General features: G+C 45.1%; 1 protein-coding gene across 6 annotated transcripts in view; it reads left to right on the top strand.

Annotated features, from left to right (window-relative positions):
• The window catches only part of PITPNC1 (phosphatidylinositol transfer protein cytoplasmic 1), a 256,232-nt gene that overhangs the window by 201,991 nt on the left and 37,543 nt on the right, over positions 1–16,698 (top strand). For all 6 annotated transcript variants that reach the window (XM_079904442.1, XM_079904446.1, XM_079904443.1 and 3 more), the window contains one exon: positions 9,071–9,166. In XM_079904442.1, coding sequence (XP_079760568.1) covers positions 9,071–9,166 — 96 coding nt within the window. The remainder of the gene's footprint in view (positions 1–9,070; positions 9,167–16,698) is intronic.

Below are 16,698 nucleotides of genomic sequence, written 5' to 3'. Positions count from 1 at the left end.
CCCTTAGGTCTCCTCCCTGCCCCTTCCCCAGGCATCCTTTCCTCTTATATCTCTCTGTGTTCTCAGCCCCAGGTATGTTTATCAGCAGCTTTTTATTTTAAACTTCACTGATGAGCAGTGCCCTGCGTTATTCCTGTCCTTCTGTCTCTACTGTTATCATCAGGTTCCTGCCTGTTTTTGAATTTTCTGCAAGCTTTAAGGTGGGTGGAGAAAGGAAAAGGACAAATCTCCAACACTGGCTGATGTTAAAGAAAAAGTTGTTCGTGACACTTGGTGAAGACAGGCTGACTTCAAGGTGCTGGCATGGTTGGGTTCTGAGTTGCAGACTGCCAACTTCTCCCTGTGTCCTCACATGGTAGAAGGGTCTAGGGAGCTCTATGGGGTCTTTTTTTGGGGGGGGTCTTTTTTATAGGGTACTAATCCCACTCTTGGGGGCTCCACCCTCATGACCTAATCACCTTCCAAAGGCCCCATCTCCTAATACTGTTGCACTGGGCATTTGTTTTCAACATACGAATTTGGGGGCCAGGGGCAGGGGATACAAACATTCAGTCCATAGCAATCCTTAACTAATTATATATGCAAAGGCCCTATTTCCAAATAAGGTCATATTCTGAGGTTCCCGGTGGGCATGAATTTGGGGGAGGCACTAGTCAATTCACTATGGGAGTATTGATTTCTCTTCTCATAAAGAAGAATCAACATAATACCCTATAACTCAGCCATCCCACTCCTGGGTATGAACCCTAAAGAAGTGAAAATTTGTGTACACACAAATGCTTTTAGCAGCTCTCTTCGTAATTGCCCTAGACTTTAATGGGGGAATAAACAAATTGCTGTACATTCATACAATGGAATACTACTTAGTAAGCAAAAGGAATGAGCTTCGATTTGCACAACCACAGGATAAATCTCAAAGGCATGGTCCTGAGTGAAAAGAGCCAGTCTCAAAGTGTTAAAATCTGTATGATTCCATTTGTAAGACGTTCTTGAAAAGACGAAAACTGTAGGAATGGAGGACGCGTGAGTGGTTGCCAGGGGTTGGGGTGTGGGGAAATTGTGATGATAAATTAGTTTCTTGGGGTGGTGAAACTGTTCTGAATCTTAATTGTAGTTGTGGTTGCAAGAATCTATACATGTGTTAAAATTCATAGAACTGTATACTCCCCCCAAAATCAATTTTAAAAAAGATTGTTTCAGGGGCAGGGAGTCCAAAATAAAAAACAAGGATCAACACCTTTCTAAAGGTGCTGAGTTATTTTATTTTTTGTGAATGACGAGATGGCACTAGCTTTCGTGTAAAGGTAATTTTTTTTTAACTTATTTTTTTGTCTGCGTTGGGTCTTCGTTGCTGCACGCAGCTTTCTCTAGTTGCAGTGAGCAGGGGGCTTCTTTTCATTGCGGTGCGCGGGCTTCACATTGCGGTGGCTTCTCTTGTGGAGCACGGGCTCTAGGCACGCAGGCTCAGCAGTTGTAGCTTGCGGGCTCCAGAGTGCAGGCTCAGTAGTTGTGGCGCACGGGCTTAGTTGCTCCGTGGCATGTGAGATCTTCCCAGACCAGGGCTTGAACCCGTGTCCCCTGCATTGGCAGGTGGATTCTTAACCACTGCACCACCAGGGAAGCCCCTAAAGTTAACTTCTAAACTTTTGTCTCTCCTCATAGAAAACAAACATATGGTTACCAAAGGGGAAGGGGAGAGAGGGATAAATTAGAAGTTTGGGATTAACATATACGTACTACTATATATAAAATAATCAACAAGGACCTACTATATAGCACAGGGAACTGTATTCACTATCTTATAATAACCTATAATAGAAAAGAATCTGAAAAAGAATATATATATATGTAATTCCTCCTTGCTGAATTTGGACTGGAGTACTTCTTGTCTGATACATACCTTTTAGTACTTATTACTTTATTTTATTTTTTATTTTTATTATTATTATTTTTTGTGTGTGTGGTACGCGGGCCTCTCACTGTTGTGGCCTCTCCTGTTGCGGAGCACAGGCTCCGGACGCGCAGGCTCAGCAGCCATGGCTCACGGGCCCAGCCGCTCCGTGGCATGTGGGATCTTCCCGGACGGGGGCACGAACCCGTATCCCCTGCATTGGCAGGCGGACTCTCAACCACTACGCCACCAGGGAAGCCCTAGTACTTATTACTTTAGTAACAGATTATATCTTATATGGTGCTGTTAATTAAATCTTGCATTGAATCAAGTCTTCTACAAAATCCTAAGGCCCCTTGAAAATGGAGCTTATCTCACACATTTTAAGAGGCACAGTGTTGACCACATAGCAGATGCTTAATAAGTATTTGCTGATTTATTGATTGCTGTAAGCCTAGTGTCTTCTCTTCAGAGCACTGTCGTTGAGTAGGTCCACCTTCAGAACAAATAAGTTACCCAACTCTATTCTGCGGATGGGGGTGGGAAAGAAGCAGAAATGTTTTTCAGGAGACCAAAGAAGACCATCCTTTTTTATCTCTATCATAATGGCGATGGAGAAGACAAGTCGCATATTCTTGGATTGGATCATATAGCTTACATATTTGTGAAACAGTCACGATTGTATTGTGTAGGCGTGAAAATGTTCTCGGTGGGAATACCAGTAGAGATGGGGTAATTAAATGATGGTTGTCTTTGTCAATAACTTGGACTATTTTTTTTCCCAGCCATAAGTGCTTTTCAGGCTCTCCTACCAGGTATGGTACTGTTAGAGAATAATCAATAGAACCATGAACCGACTCTAGCCCCATATGCTGAATGTATGAACCAGGGACCCGTATCCCCTGCCCTGCACCAAATCAGTTGTCCACTTTGCAAAGCAAGAGCGCTGAAATGAAAGCATTGTTAAAACAATAATTCTGCTTCCAGTGTTCCTTCTTGCTGAACCTATTCTTTGTTAGTCAGTTGCCTCCCCCTGAAACGTCCCAAGTACAGCGAAAAAAAGTTAGAGCAGAACAGCAGCTTAGCTGGGATTCTTTGTCCCCTTAATCATATGTGAAGCATAAAATGAGACGACTAATAGACTTTTCTCAAAATCCCTACTAATCAGCCACCTCTACCTTGCATCCTTGGTAGTTTGGACAGATGGCAGGAAGATAAAATCCACACAGCTACTAAGCTTGGATCTTCCTCCCCCCCCCCCCATTTTTTTTTTTAATAATAGAGTTTATTTTTTAGAGCAGTTTTGAGTTTATGGAAAAATCGCGCAGAAAGTACAGACAGTTCCCATCTAAACTTGGATCTTAAACCACAAACTTACTGTTATAGAGAAAGGGGTTGCAGAAGCCATGATTCCCAGGATTGTGGATTTCTGAAAAGCTGCTGTACACAGTGCTCTCCCTGGCTGGGCTATCACAAAATCCAGAAACGTCTAAAAGCAAAACGAGAGATTAAATAAAATCTAGAAAGGCACCCCTGTTCAAGGAAGAAATCTAGTGCGTCATTAAAACACATTCCATATTTATCAATGTACCTTTCCCTTCTGAGTTACAACCACATGACTCAGCATCTGTCTGTATTAAATATGGGGCATGTCCCCTTCTCCATCCTACCCACGCCCATGTTTACCCTCCTGGGAAAATCTTTTTTAAGAATGGAGTTATTAATGGCTACATAATAGTTCATCGAATGGATTTATCATAATTTCCTTGGCCATTCTCCCATACTGGGATATTTTGACTGTTTGCTTTTTTTTTTTTTCCCCCCTCTCTCTGTTTTTTCTTGCTGTTACATTAATGTTACAGTGAAAATCTTTGTACATAAAGCTTTTTGTTTATTTAATATTCTTAAGATGAATTCTCAAAGCTTAAATTTACCAGATCAAAGTATATGGAGATTTTAAAGATGCTTGATACTTAATGTTCATAGTGCTTTACAAAAAAGGGAAAATTACTCCCTTTTCATTTTGGAATCTTTAAGATAGTTTTTACTCAGGAGATTTGCCTTCTCATTATAATATTGCTTAGTTCATATTAAAAGGAGTTTGTTTATTGAGTGTTCATTGTGTAGTTGGGGGGTAGAGTTCAGAAGAGTCAACCAGATTGGCACTGAAATCCATTACAGATGATTCGTGGGTGGGTATGTCTCTGATAAATAACCACAGATGGGAACATTATTATAAGGGATATAGGGGAAGTACCATATTTGACTCCCAAACCCAACTCCCATCTCAAAAAGGGACAAATGCCGCCCAAGAAGCTCCCAAGAGCATGAAGGTACACAGCACCTGTGTCAGGTGAGATCCTGGTGGAGCTTTGGCTTAATGTATCAACATTAAGATGTGTCTCATCCTAAACTATCTCAGCAGATCTCATTCCACCTCAAAGAGCTGGTGGTTGGACCAGAGTTCCAGCAGCCGCTGCCGCTGCAGCTGCCACTGGGGAAGCCCCAATGAATAGTTAATCTTGCTGTTTTCCTTTGGGGCCTGGCTAATCCTCTGTTTGTAATAGTGTTGGCTTAATTCTGGATCATGCCCTAAACTAAGGATGAAGATGAGGCTGTTTTACCCCCGCTGTGGCCTCTGATTACGCTACGTCGTGACCACTGCCACTTCCTGTTTCCCTGCTGCAGCCCCTCTGTGCACCACCCACGTCAGCTGCATGTGGGTGAAGGGGCAAAGAACAGGATGTAGGAGCCTAACATGACCCGCAAGTCACTCACCATCACCGACATTTTAACTGGAAAGAATTCTAGTGGTCATGTGGGTCACTTGATCTCAGCCACACTGGGGCCATAGATCTCCCTGATAATCAGATGAAAGTGGTCAAACCCTCTCTCCGGAAAGAAAGCATCTCCTCAAACGTTGGGTACAATTCCAGGATATTTCACAGCTCCCTGCTACCCATCCATCTAGATGACGCCTTTTATTCTGCAGATAAGGATATGGAGACCCAAAAGAGGTGCTGGGTCCTGCCCAAGGTTACACAGAGGTGATAACTGAATTCAAACTCAGCTGTCCTGATTCCCATTGTGGGATCCATCAGCCAATACTACGAGGTTTCCACTCTATGTTGAGCCCTATATTGGGGATTATAGAAAGTTAGGGTGCTTACCAGCAAAGAAATAGAACTTGGGTTCATGAAAGGAATCTGAGATCAATCAGTAAGCAATATTCGTGCCATAGGTTCTTCTTTGGAAAGTAGAAGCTGATGTCTTCCGGTAATTCAGCAGTCATGTGTTGAGCACCTACGAGCATCTCCTAAAGGCTCTTAATCATTGGGAGATTTATTATTTATTGGAAATTAAGACTCTTTGTCATCTCCAGCCTGAAGAAGATGTTGAGGTCCTCAAACTGATTTTTTTGTAGCTTTTTTTTTCAGGTCCTCACCCTGAAACGTTGACTGTGAAGGTGCTTGGTATTTCATGGACTTGGATGCAAGAATTAAGTGTCATATTGAAGAAGGAGTCCAGAGTTGGAACTGAAAGCTACCTAGGTAGATTCTACTGCAGCCTCAGCAGAAAAGCTCCAAGTCGTTGGGGAGTTCCCAATAATAGCTACTCAGGACATACATTTTTTGGTAGCAGGAAGAGAATCAGAGTCCAGTTTCATCTTTCTGGAAAGAAATAGGAAGTACTCTTGATTGATATTTATCTTCTCGGTTGGGTGCCACGAGGCAGCCTTTTATCCCTGGAGGAGTCTGGTTGTGAAGCCTGGAGACTTGCCCTGAATCAGAGCTTCTCTACCGACGGGCTGTGTGACTGCAGGCAGCTCTTTTACTTCTCTGAGCCTTGGTTTTCTCATTTGAAAACTGGAAATAATAATACTATCCTGACCTTGTAGTTGTTGAGTCAACATAAATGACTCCTCTCCCTAGCTTGACAGTATATTCTTTCTTTTGTAGCAAATATTTTCTTCCATCTTGTATTTTGGGGAGTAGCTTCCCAGTCTTTCTCTCCCACTAGATGGTAACTCATTAAGGGCAGGAACTCAGCCTTTCTTTTTTTTTTTTACAATGTTTCTTCTAGCAATGTCAGATTCTGAGACACTTCAGTTAATTTTGGCTTTAGATTGAGTTTCTCTCCAACACTCCACTCTCTATGTGGTGTGTCTACATTTTTCAGTGTATCCAGTGACAATGTATGCCATAAATTATTGGCTTTGGGGCCCAAAACTCAGAGTAGAAAGGTAAAGCAATATAATGGAGAGAGTACATGAAGGAGATATGGATTTGATTTGATTTTCCATGGCTGATTTGCTCTGTGACATTGGGCAAACTGTGTAGCCTCCGTGGGCCTTCATCTGTGTCACCATTCCTGCCTATCTGCGATGGGGTCATGGCTGCCATATTACATCTGAGAGATTTTCTGGTGCAAAGTGGTGGGTTTGGTGGTAAGAGAACTCAGCCCTTCTTATCTTTGCAGCCCCCAAAGCCAAGGGCGCCGTTTTGTATGCAGTGGAGGTATTAGTTGGGGCCCAATTGGGAGGCATAAACCACACAGTAATTTGAACAGGAAGAGTATGTAAGTAATATAAGGAATTATTAAACTTTGATTGGAGTAACCGTAAAGATGTAAAGAGAAGTCAAAGGCTAAGGGAGTAGACGCAAGCAAGAACAAACTTGAAAGGGGTCCACCTCCATGGCTGGAGTTCAGACCTCCTTGCAGGAGTTGTGGTTGTAGCCCACTGGATGGCAGAGAAGTTTGCTGGGTTTCCTGGACCAGAGCTTGTCCACAGTTGCTGGGCAGCAGAAAACAGCCCTCTGGGTTCAGGTGAGATGAGACTGGTGGGAAGGTATATAGGGTCAGGGCACCACTGGCAGTGCGAGGCCTGGCACACATGGTGCCTAAATCAGGAGGGCCATGTTGAAGGCCAGGACTCCGAGGTCACCAGGCAACTGTGTACTCCGGGCATGCAGCTGGGACAGAGCAGCACCGCATGTCCCCCGTCCTCCCCCCCACCCCCACCCCAACAGATTCTGCAGCAGGAATAAGATTCAAACCAGGAAGAGAAGCACCCTTCTTCCTGCAGGGTCCCCCTAATAAATGACTTAGTGTCCTACTCGCTGTCAAGGAGAACTTCTTACAGGGTCCAGTCTGTTATCTCAGAGCAGAGACTTAAGGGTGAACTTGGAGCAGAAGGGCAATAATGTAATAATGTGATAATGGGTGATCCAAAAGTATTTGAATTAAATTAGGAAAAGCCACCTAATCTGTCAATAACTCCCTTAACCCCTGTTCATTTTCCCTTCTTTCAGTCCCATAAATTTTACCACCAATAAATGTCAAAGCTCTCTAACTTCTCTTGTAATTTACTCTCTAGCAGCTCATTTGCCTCTGGGGTGTTCCCTTCTGTTTTGTTTTCTTAATGAGGCACATGTCTTCCTTCTCTTGCACACACTTTAAAAGAGATTCATGGGAAGAGAGAGAAACACACAAACACCCTGAGACCCAGTGTTTCATTTCACAACTTATTTCTCCACTCAACCTTGAACTTACTTTCCTTCCGTCTCTCCATTCCATTTCAAAGCAATCAACCTGTCCCTCCCAAACACATTGAGAGTGTCCCCAAGCTCTTGACTTCAACTGGCCATGGAAGGAGTCAGAGCTGATCCAGGAACCAGTCTTTCTCTGCCTTTATGGAAAATGCAGTGGCCTCCTCAAGTCAGACTGGGGAGTTAATCTTGAATAAATCTGAAGAGTCCAGTATCTAATCATTATAGAAGAAAATTGGTGACAGAGCAAACAGCAGACTGGGCAGATAATAATCAGCACAGATATTATTCAGAAAGCATTTGGAAAGGACTAGGAGTTTCAACTTGTAAAGAGCCCTCCAGATGCTCTCCTGCGGGAGAGTGTGTTATTAATAGGCTCCAAATTTGTGTCAAGACAATGTTCTTCGGCGTCAACCACTCTGTTCTTTCAAAATATTTCATTCTCTTCTAGAGAGTCAGATTTAACTAGTGTTAGTGGATGATTCCCTTGTAGGAATTAGCTAAACAGAGAGGTAGGGCTACAGTTAAGACTTTCTCCAAGGATCAAGTGATTTGCAAACTTAATCTGTTTACTATCCTTCAGAAGTGTATCCCTTTAGATCAGAAAAAGTGGCAATGGGAAAAAGTAGAGGAACTTAATCTTTCCACTAGAGTGTACATCTATATATGTGGCTGTCTGACATATTTCTTTTTTTTTTTTTTTTTTTTTTTTTTTTGCGGTACGCGGGCCTCTCACTGTTGTGGCCTCTCCCATTGCAGAGCACAGGCTCCGGACGCGCAGGCTCAGCGGCCATGGCTCACGGGCCCAGCCACTCCGCAGCATGTGGGATCTTCCCGGACCGGGGCACAAACCCGCGTCCCCTGCATCAGCAGGCAGACTCTCAACCACTGCGCCACCAGGGAAACACTGTCTTACATATTTCTTTGCAAGTGTTGGACATTCTGGGCCAGTGGAATCAAGCGTAGCTTGGCAGGAAGCCATCTCAGTACTTTTTCAAGCTCCACCTTCTTACCACTGTGTGTACCAAGGAAATCATGCTCTTAAATGAACAAGAATAAGGCAGTGGGTAATGGGATTATGGACAATCTTTATTTTCTTCTTTTTCGTTTATCTGTATTTTCTTCAATGAGTGTGTGTTATTTCTGATATTAAATATATGTAAACATTGTAATGAAAAAAAAAACCCCACATTTTTCTTCTCTAAATCTCAGGCTGTATTACTGCTTTTTGTCTCCTATCTACCCAGAACCTTTTTAGCCTCTTCCCTCCCCCTGTTTAGATTAACTGCCAAAAATCAGCAGACTTCCTTTTTGGAAGAAACTTTTGGAAGAGATTTATGTCTTCACTCTTGAACTACTAAAAACAGCCTGTTTTTCTTCTTCCCCTAACCAAGTGGTGATTGATGCTACACCTGCCTCTGATGTGACAAAATGTAAGCGATGAATAAAACCTTTTCGTGATTCTTGCACATTCGGGGGCAGCGTAGAGCTCTCCCCGGGGGCACCGAGCCATGTGAAGATGCTCTGTGGGGAGTTATTCCGCCTCAGGCACCGTTGGGCCAACTTGCAGGCACCTTGAGGATCTCACCCACTGTCACTAACCTTTGATACTGTTGCTGTGCTCTTTCAGATTTTTGACAATGAAGCCAAAGATCTGGAGAGAGAAGTGTGCTTTATCGATATTGCCTGCGATGAAATTCCAGAACGTTACTACAAAGAATCTGAGGTGAGCAATAGATGGGGTGACATGTGGAAGAGAGTCATTCAATCATTCATTCAACAAACATTTATTAAGTCCACACTGACCTGGGACACTTCCATCTGTCTTTGTGTTGATTCAATTTGCTTTCACATCTTGCTGGACTCTTTACTGCGGGTCTCAAAATGAAGTCCCTACTGCTTGGGGCCCGTGGTTAACCCCGGCTGCCACTCAATTTCAATGTAGTCTCCTATCTCCCCAGCTCTGCCATCAATCTGGGCAGCAAAATACTCACAAGGCTGAACCACCCAACGATAACTGGCCTATAAAATGCAGCAGCCACCTCTGGCTTCCTGTTTGGCCAGGCCTGGGCCCAGCCTGTCTCCCCCGCTCTGCAGGAGCTGTGTTTTATTTGTACCTTTGGGGTCTAACACAAAGAAAATGCTCCATCAATCCTCCCTGAGTGCATATTGAAACTTGGACAGCTCATCTCTGCACAGAACCTTTCTCTCAAAACCAGAAGTGCCTTCATGCAGCCCTCTCTTTTTTTCATCTTGACTAAGAATAAATTTAAGAGAATATGTGTCTGTATGACTCCCACCTACCAGAATCCATTGTGTGCTTCAGTGCGAACTTGCTATTTTACTGTTAGTGCAAGTCCCCATTTGTATCCTGTTAGTATTTTATTAATGGCTGCTGACGGAACTTGGGTGACCCCCTTGGAAATAACGTCCCAGCCCTGCAATGACAACAGATGCTGGGCTATTTTTGTTGTTTAGCAACATTCAGCCAATCACAATATGTTTGGAGTTGGGGCCCCAGTCTCGTCCTTGAGCTGTAACACATGGACCTTGAAACTCTTCCCTCAGCTTGGTTAGGGCTGATTTAAGACATAATAAATAAACCCGGTAAAAATGAATTCTACCGTGACACACACTGGGATCCCAATGTAGTTCAGATTTTTTTTGCTTCCACCTTTTGGGATTCGTTTGGATATCAGAGTCTAACCCAATGTTAGCAAATGCTTAGCTGCTTAATTGCAGGCATGGGCTCTGCAGCTGCTGTCTCTTTAAAGTCGGGGAGAGGCTGATGTGAATTACTCTTGGTGGGACTCAAGGATGAGCTTTTGAACGTCATCCATTTACATTACATTCTGCAGCCAACCACACTTGTGAATTTTCAGAAGAACAAAATGAAATGCTCTCTGTATAACTGTGGACCTGCTCAAGAGGAGAAGCTTGGCCTCCCCTTGTCTTAGAGGAGGTACTTCTGTGGTTTCATCTCAAGGCCACCAGTACTTATGGGGCTTCAGTGATGTGCAAAGCATCATGCAGTGCATTGGGTGAAGCTGTTGCCCCGTCGCTTCTGTGGCTCCTTGGGCCTGGGGGGCTGCTGTCTTACCTGGACGTCCTGGCCTCTTTGGTAGCTCAAGCCTTCTAGAAAGGCAGCGTTGCCAGAAAACTCTGAACTGATTTCAGCTCTTCCTCTTAGATAGCTTTGGTGTGGTCCTGCCTGGCACTCAGGGAGTTCCCTTCTGATTCGGAGGAAAGTCTTAGGACAGATATGGAACACTAATGACAAAATCAACACGTCTCATTTCTAGTCATCGTGTACCTGACTCATCTCCCTGTGCATTGTGCTCCCAAGAACCACCACTGGAAAGCTTTTTCTCATTGACACAGATGTTCAAGGACCATTTTTTCATGTTTCACAGTCATTCATTTTCCTGGGTCATAAAATATTCTTTTCTAGATGCAGTTTGACCAAGGAAATGAGAGGGGAATAGTCATTCATCCAGTAAATATGTACTGAGTACTCACTGAGTGTCACAGACAATATTTAGATGGGGACGTGGCAATGAACAGAAGAGACACTGAGGGTGTCTAGCAGGGGAGCCAAACAACAAAGAAATAACTACATGAGCACATATGGAGTAAAAGTCACAGGTGCCATAAGGAAGCTTGCAGGGAGAGACCACGATAGGGAAACTGAATTTAAGAGGATGGGATCAGGAATGATGCTCAGGGAGAAATGGCCTGCTGGGACCCGCAGGATGAAAAGAGCTGGGGGACAGTGCTCCAGGGGGAGGTGACAGCATGCATGGGAGTCCCAAGGTGTTACCTATAAGGAAACAAAAGAAGGCCAGTGTGGTTGCAGCAGCAGAAACAGAAGGAAGAATGGCACAAAGGGAGGTTGGGAAAGAGGGTGGGATCATGTTAAGACGCTTAGATTTTATTTACATGCAGTAGGATGCCTTCGAAGAAATTAAAGCTGGGACATCATATGATCCGATTTGTGCTTTTAAAAGATTGCTCTGGATGGAGAAGGGACCGGCCGGGAGCAGAGTGGAAGTCAGGAAACCACTGAGGTCATCGGAGTTGTCTACCTTGTTGATTATTGAAGTTATATGGCAACTTGAAGTGGAGGGCTGGGAGCAGATGGCTTGGAGGTATATTTTAAAGAGAGACTTGACAGGGATTGGTCGTGGACTGGGTGTGAAGGTGAGAGAAGAGGAAGAGTCAGGGTGACCTTAAGGTTTACAGCTTGGGCAACAGATAGATGGGGGTGAGAAGAGGAGTGGATTTTGGAGAAAGATGGATGGATTTTGTGATGACAGTGAGACATCTAGAACAAATAGAAGTGGGTCTGGAGCTTAAATGAGAGATCTGGGCTGGAGACAAATTGGAGAGTATTTGGGAAATAGAAGAATTTAAAGTCCTGAGGATGGATGAGAGTGAGCAAGCGTACAGTATAATGGGAAAGGGGTTCGGGTCCGAGCATTAAATTTAGGACAGCAATATTTGGAGATCAGGAAGAGGATGAGGAGGCCCCAGGGATCTACAAAGAATTGGCCAGAGAATTAGAAGGAAAACAAGGAGAGAGCACCAAGGAATGCAAGTTTCAAGAGAGGAGAGGGATTGGTTATGCTTAATGCTGGTGAGAGAGCAAATAAGATGAGAATGGAAAACTGTCTCTAAGAGCAGTGGTTTTCCACTGGGGGCGATCTTGCCCCACAAGGATGCTTACAATGTCTGGAGACATTTTTTTTTAAGATTTTTATTTATTTATTTATTTATTTTTGGCTGTGTCAGATCTTAGTTGTGGCACGCGGGATCTTCATTGAGGCACGCAGGATCTTTTGTTGTGGCGTGTGGGCTCCTCTCTAGTTGTGGTGCACAGGCTCCAGGGCGTGAGGGCTCTGTACTTGTGGTGCACGGGTTCCAGAGCACCTGGGCTCTGTAGTTTGTGGCATGCAGGCTCTCTAGTTGAGGCGTAGAGCTCAGTAGTTGTGGCGCTCGGGCTTAGTTGCCCCGCGGCATGTAGGATCTTAGTTCCCTGACCAGGGATCGACCCCGGCATTGTAAGGTGGATTCTTTACCACTGGACCAACAGGGAAGTCCCTGGAGACATTTTTGGTTGTCACAACTTGGGAGTGCTACCAGCCACTAACCACATCCTATAATGAACAGGACAGCCCCCCACAACAAGAGTGATGGACCCTCAAATGTCAGTATGCCAAGGCTGGGAAATCCTGCCCTGAAAGTAAAGGTCGTTGGAGATGAATGGAGGTCTGGACTCAGCTCTCACACTCAGAGCCACCCCTGCCTGTCCTGGAGTCTTACTTAATGGATGTGGAGGAAGGGGGCCCCAGAGGGCTCAGCCCTGCACACTCTGTCAAGCCCTGCTTCCCAAACGATCGCCAGCCTACATTACAGGTAGAATTTTTTCTCACTCGCCCTGGCAATTAGACCACAGAGGAAAAGGCAGACTTGGGAGCCTGCAATAAAATAATAGGAAAAGTATGTTCCGTGGGACTCCCTTATGACCTAAACCCACCATCATTGGACTTCCAGAATCCACACTGCAGTGTGAGCCTACCAGAAGGGAGAGAAGTGAGTGTCCTAGGCTGTTTAGGTTGTGTGTCAGTAGCCAGGGACAGAGAATAAGGGAAACAACCGATTCAGAAGGCAAACCACTTCCAAATACATTTCTCCTCTGCACACTGTAAATAATTAACATCCTCCTCCCTGCCACAAGAATTTCCTTCTAAAATGAAATCTGACCTTGTCATTTTCTGCTTAAAAGCCTGGTCCCCTTAGCATGATCCTCTGCCTTCTCCCCTCCAGCCCTCCCCACCTCTGTTCCTCTCAATTTGGAAGCTTCTAGTCATTACTCTTTAGAGTTCAGCTCAAATGTGACTTCTCCTCTTTGGACTCTCCTGGGCACCCCACTCCCTACCCACTGGCAGCAAGGATTCTGGTCTGTGGCTTCTAGATCATGCTGGCTCGTGCTAGCTCACAGTTATACCCTGAGCTTCACGAAGACAAGGGTTGTCGTCTTCATCACCATTCCCCAGCAGCTAGGACAGAACCAGCACATAGCAGCCACTCACAAAACGGTTGTTGAATGAATGAGTGAAAGCCACGGGCTTTATTTTTTCCTTCTAGCAGTGACAATTTCGGAGCGGGCGCTATCAATGAAAATGCATTTGTGGCCATTAAGCTAACAGTAGTGAAGCAGAGTTCCTTATATATATATATTTTTTCTATGTCAGCGTCGTAAATAGGAACGCATTTTCTGCAGAGAAAGCTGAAATGCTGGTGGGCTCAGTCTATTCTGAGACTTTGAGGCTTATGCATTCAGACCAGGGTTATCTGGGTCACCACTCAGCTCCCGTCACACACACACACACACACACACACACGCACGCACGCACGCACGCACGCACACACACCCCTCCATCCAGGCCGAAGCAGGGGATTGAAGTAATTTCTTTTCTTTTTCCATTTGTCCCTGGAAACCTCCGAACCACATGAGGCAAGAATGCCTCTCTCACTAAGGTGACCAGAGCTGGAAGTTTTCCGCTGGGTGCCCTCTGCCTGGTGGCACAAGGGCCCCCACTAAGCAGAGTTTCAGAAGGACTCCGGAGACTCAGCATCGGCCGGTAGCTCAGCCCAGCGCTCTCTTTATTCTCATTTTGTGGTGCCGTTGTTTCCCAGCCACATCAGGGGCCTAAGCTGCAGCTCCCAAGAACCTCTTAATCTCAAGTTTTTCTCTCCTATCTGTGGCAGGACTCCACAGGGCAGCACTGTATTGTTTAAAAAAAAAGAAAACAGTGTGATTTCTCGGGCCCAGAGAGCACCTCCAGGTGCACCTCCACAGGGCCCCACCAAGGCCCTGCCCCCATTAGAATCATGAAGCTCTTTGCATCAAGTCACATCAGCACCACCCAAGCAGCAAAGACGAAGAGAAGCCAGTGTCTGAGCAGGTTGTACTTGTTATGTGGTCGATACGTGCGTTCTTTCTTCTGCCAAGGTGCCCATCCCTCTGATGCTCTGCCAGAATTTCAAGGTGAAAATCCCAACCCAGGAAGGAGGAACTCAGGCCGATCAGTTGTAGCATGCCCTCAGAGGACACGGGCAGTGAGCCCACACCTGCAAAGCTGAGTTGGCCATTTGCGATGCAGGAACAAATCTCAACACCCAGCCTCCAGGACTGGTCCAGCCTGGACAGTCTCCAAAAGTCAGGCTTAGGGAGCTCTAACTCAGAGGCCTTTGGTGTTGGCCCAAGTCCAGTGCTCTTCCTCCTGGATTCACTGCAGTCGTTTTTAAGGTTCAGCTTCCATTACAAGATCAAGAGGGACCAGAAAAAGTGGCATCTCTAGTGGCCTTCCAGGGGTCTGTCCCCGCAGCTCCCCCCCAGAGACACGAATGTGGAGTCATACGCAGTTTCTAAATGTTCAGCCTTGAGTAGAAAGGGGGAAAAAGAAAAAAGAAATGTCATTTTCTGGGAGAGGAAGTTTAGAAGTAGAGGATGTGTTGTGCTTTGTTTTTTAAAAATCTTCATTGATTTATGTAAAGCAAAGGGGAGTTTATAGACCAGTGGTTTCCAACTAAGGCCAGTTTTGCTCCCCAGGGGTCATCTGGCAACATCTGGAGGTATTTTCGATTGTCACCACTGGCAAGGGGTTGTTTGCTACGGCATCTAGTACGCAGAGACCAGGAATGCTGCTATAAACATCCTGCGATGCCCAGGACAGCCCCACAGCAGAGAATTACCCAGCCCGAAATGCCAACTGCGGCAAAGTCGAGAAACTCTGCTGTAGGCCAATCCAAGGACAGGAAATGCAGGAAAACCTATTAGAAGCAAGACTCATTAATTTCTTTCGTTTGCATTTATTAAGTGCTTACTGTGTACCAGGCTCTGTGCTAGGCACTGGGGCTACAAAGGCCATAATCGTGTCTAGTCTCCACTACCCTTTGAACTGGATCCTTTGTTTTTTTTTTAAGAAAAAAAGGAAATTCCTCTTTCTCTTCATTTTGCAAGATGTAAAAGAGGTCTCCATTTTACCAGTGTTAAATAAAGCATAATAATTCTAATGGAGAAATCAGGGAAATTTACAACGTTTTGAACTCGGGTAGCAATGAAGGAGAATGTGAGACTGTCTCAGAAGCAAGTACCCCTGAAGTGGTATGCTTGAAGGTAGGAGAGTACCAGGCAAGTTTTTAGGCAGGATTTGATTTAGAGCTTTCCCTTTGAGTTGGGTGACGAGGGGACTCTTTTGGAACTCAGCCTCCAGGCCCCCTGGATTATAGAGTTTTCCTGAACTAAGGAATCCTTACAAGCCAGTTCATTGGTCACACCCGATCTAAATATCTGCTGAATTCTCTCTTAAGGGAGAGAGAAGCGAACAAAGAGATACATCTAACTTTTCCAGTAACTGTCAAGGGTAAGAGATTAAATGCTGTTTGCTAAGTACAACAGGCCCCAGAAAGGGAACAGAGAGATGAAATGAGTAAATATTGTCATACTCAGCTGTACCCTTCAGTACAAAGTGCTTCATCCAAACCACTCTGTTCCCTCAAATTAAGAATATTTTCATGTTGGTCTATATCTTGATGGTTGAGGGTGGTCAAATTTTTCAATTATCAAAAAAAAAAAATTTTCAGTTATCTCCAAATGGCCAGATTTAACACAGCTGCCTCCTGCTAGGGTCCACTGTGGAGTTCAGTTTGTTGTTGTGCTGTTATTGTCATTTTTTTTCCCTTTTCCCTCCGTCCATCTGCTTCTTTCTGAGAATAACGCAGCTGTTTGGTGATGGGTTCCAATTTGGCGGCGCTGGGCACCTCTGGGATAATAAGAACTGTCTGCGCCCACTGGTGTGGGGCGAAGCCTCCACCACCAAAGTGCTCCCCAGTGATAGCCTCCAAAGCTGGCACAGAAAGCCTGCAAGGAGATAGTCAGTGGAAGGGTCTCCAGTAGCTGCTGCATCGCAGGGCCCTGCGCCTCTCCCTTCACAGGGTCTCCATGAGGCCAGTGCTATTAGAGAGGGAAGCACGTGGTGGCCTCTGGAAGTGGCCGGAGCAATAGATGAGAAGGAAAGCCATTGGAAGAAGAACTTTTTTTTTCTTGGCTGCATCGGGTCTTCATTGCTGCACACGGGCTTTCTCTAGTTGCGGTGAGTGGGGGGCTACTTTTCTTTGTGGTGCACGGGCTTCTCATTGCGGTGGCTTCTCTTTGTTGAGGAGCATGGGCTCTAGGCGCGTGGGCTTCAGTAG

The sequence above is a fragment of the Stenella coeruleoalba genome, assembly GCF_951394435.1.
Source record: "Stenella coeruleoalba genome assembly, chromosome: 19".
Taxonomy (NCBI): Eukaryota; Metazoa; Chordata; class Mammalia; order Artiodactyla; family Delphinidae; genus Stenella; species Stenella coeruleoalba.
Note: the sequence above shows the minus strand (reverse complement) of the source record. Positions and strands in the feature narration are given on the sequence as shown.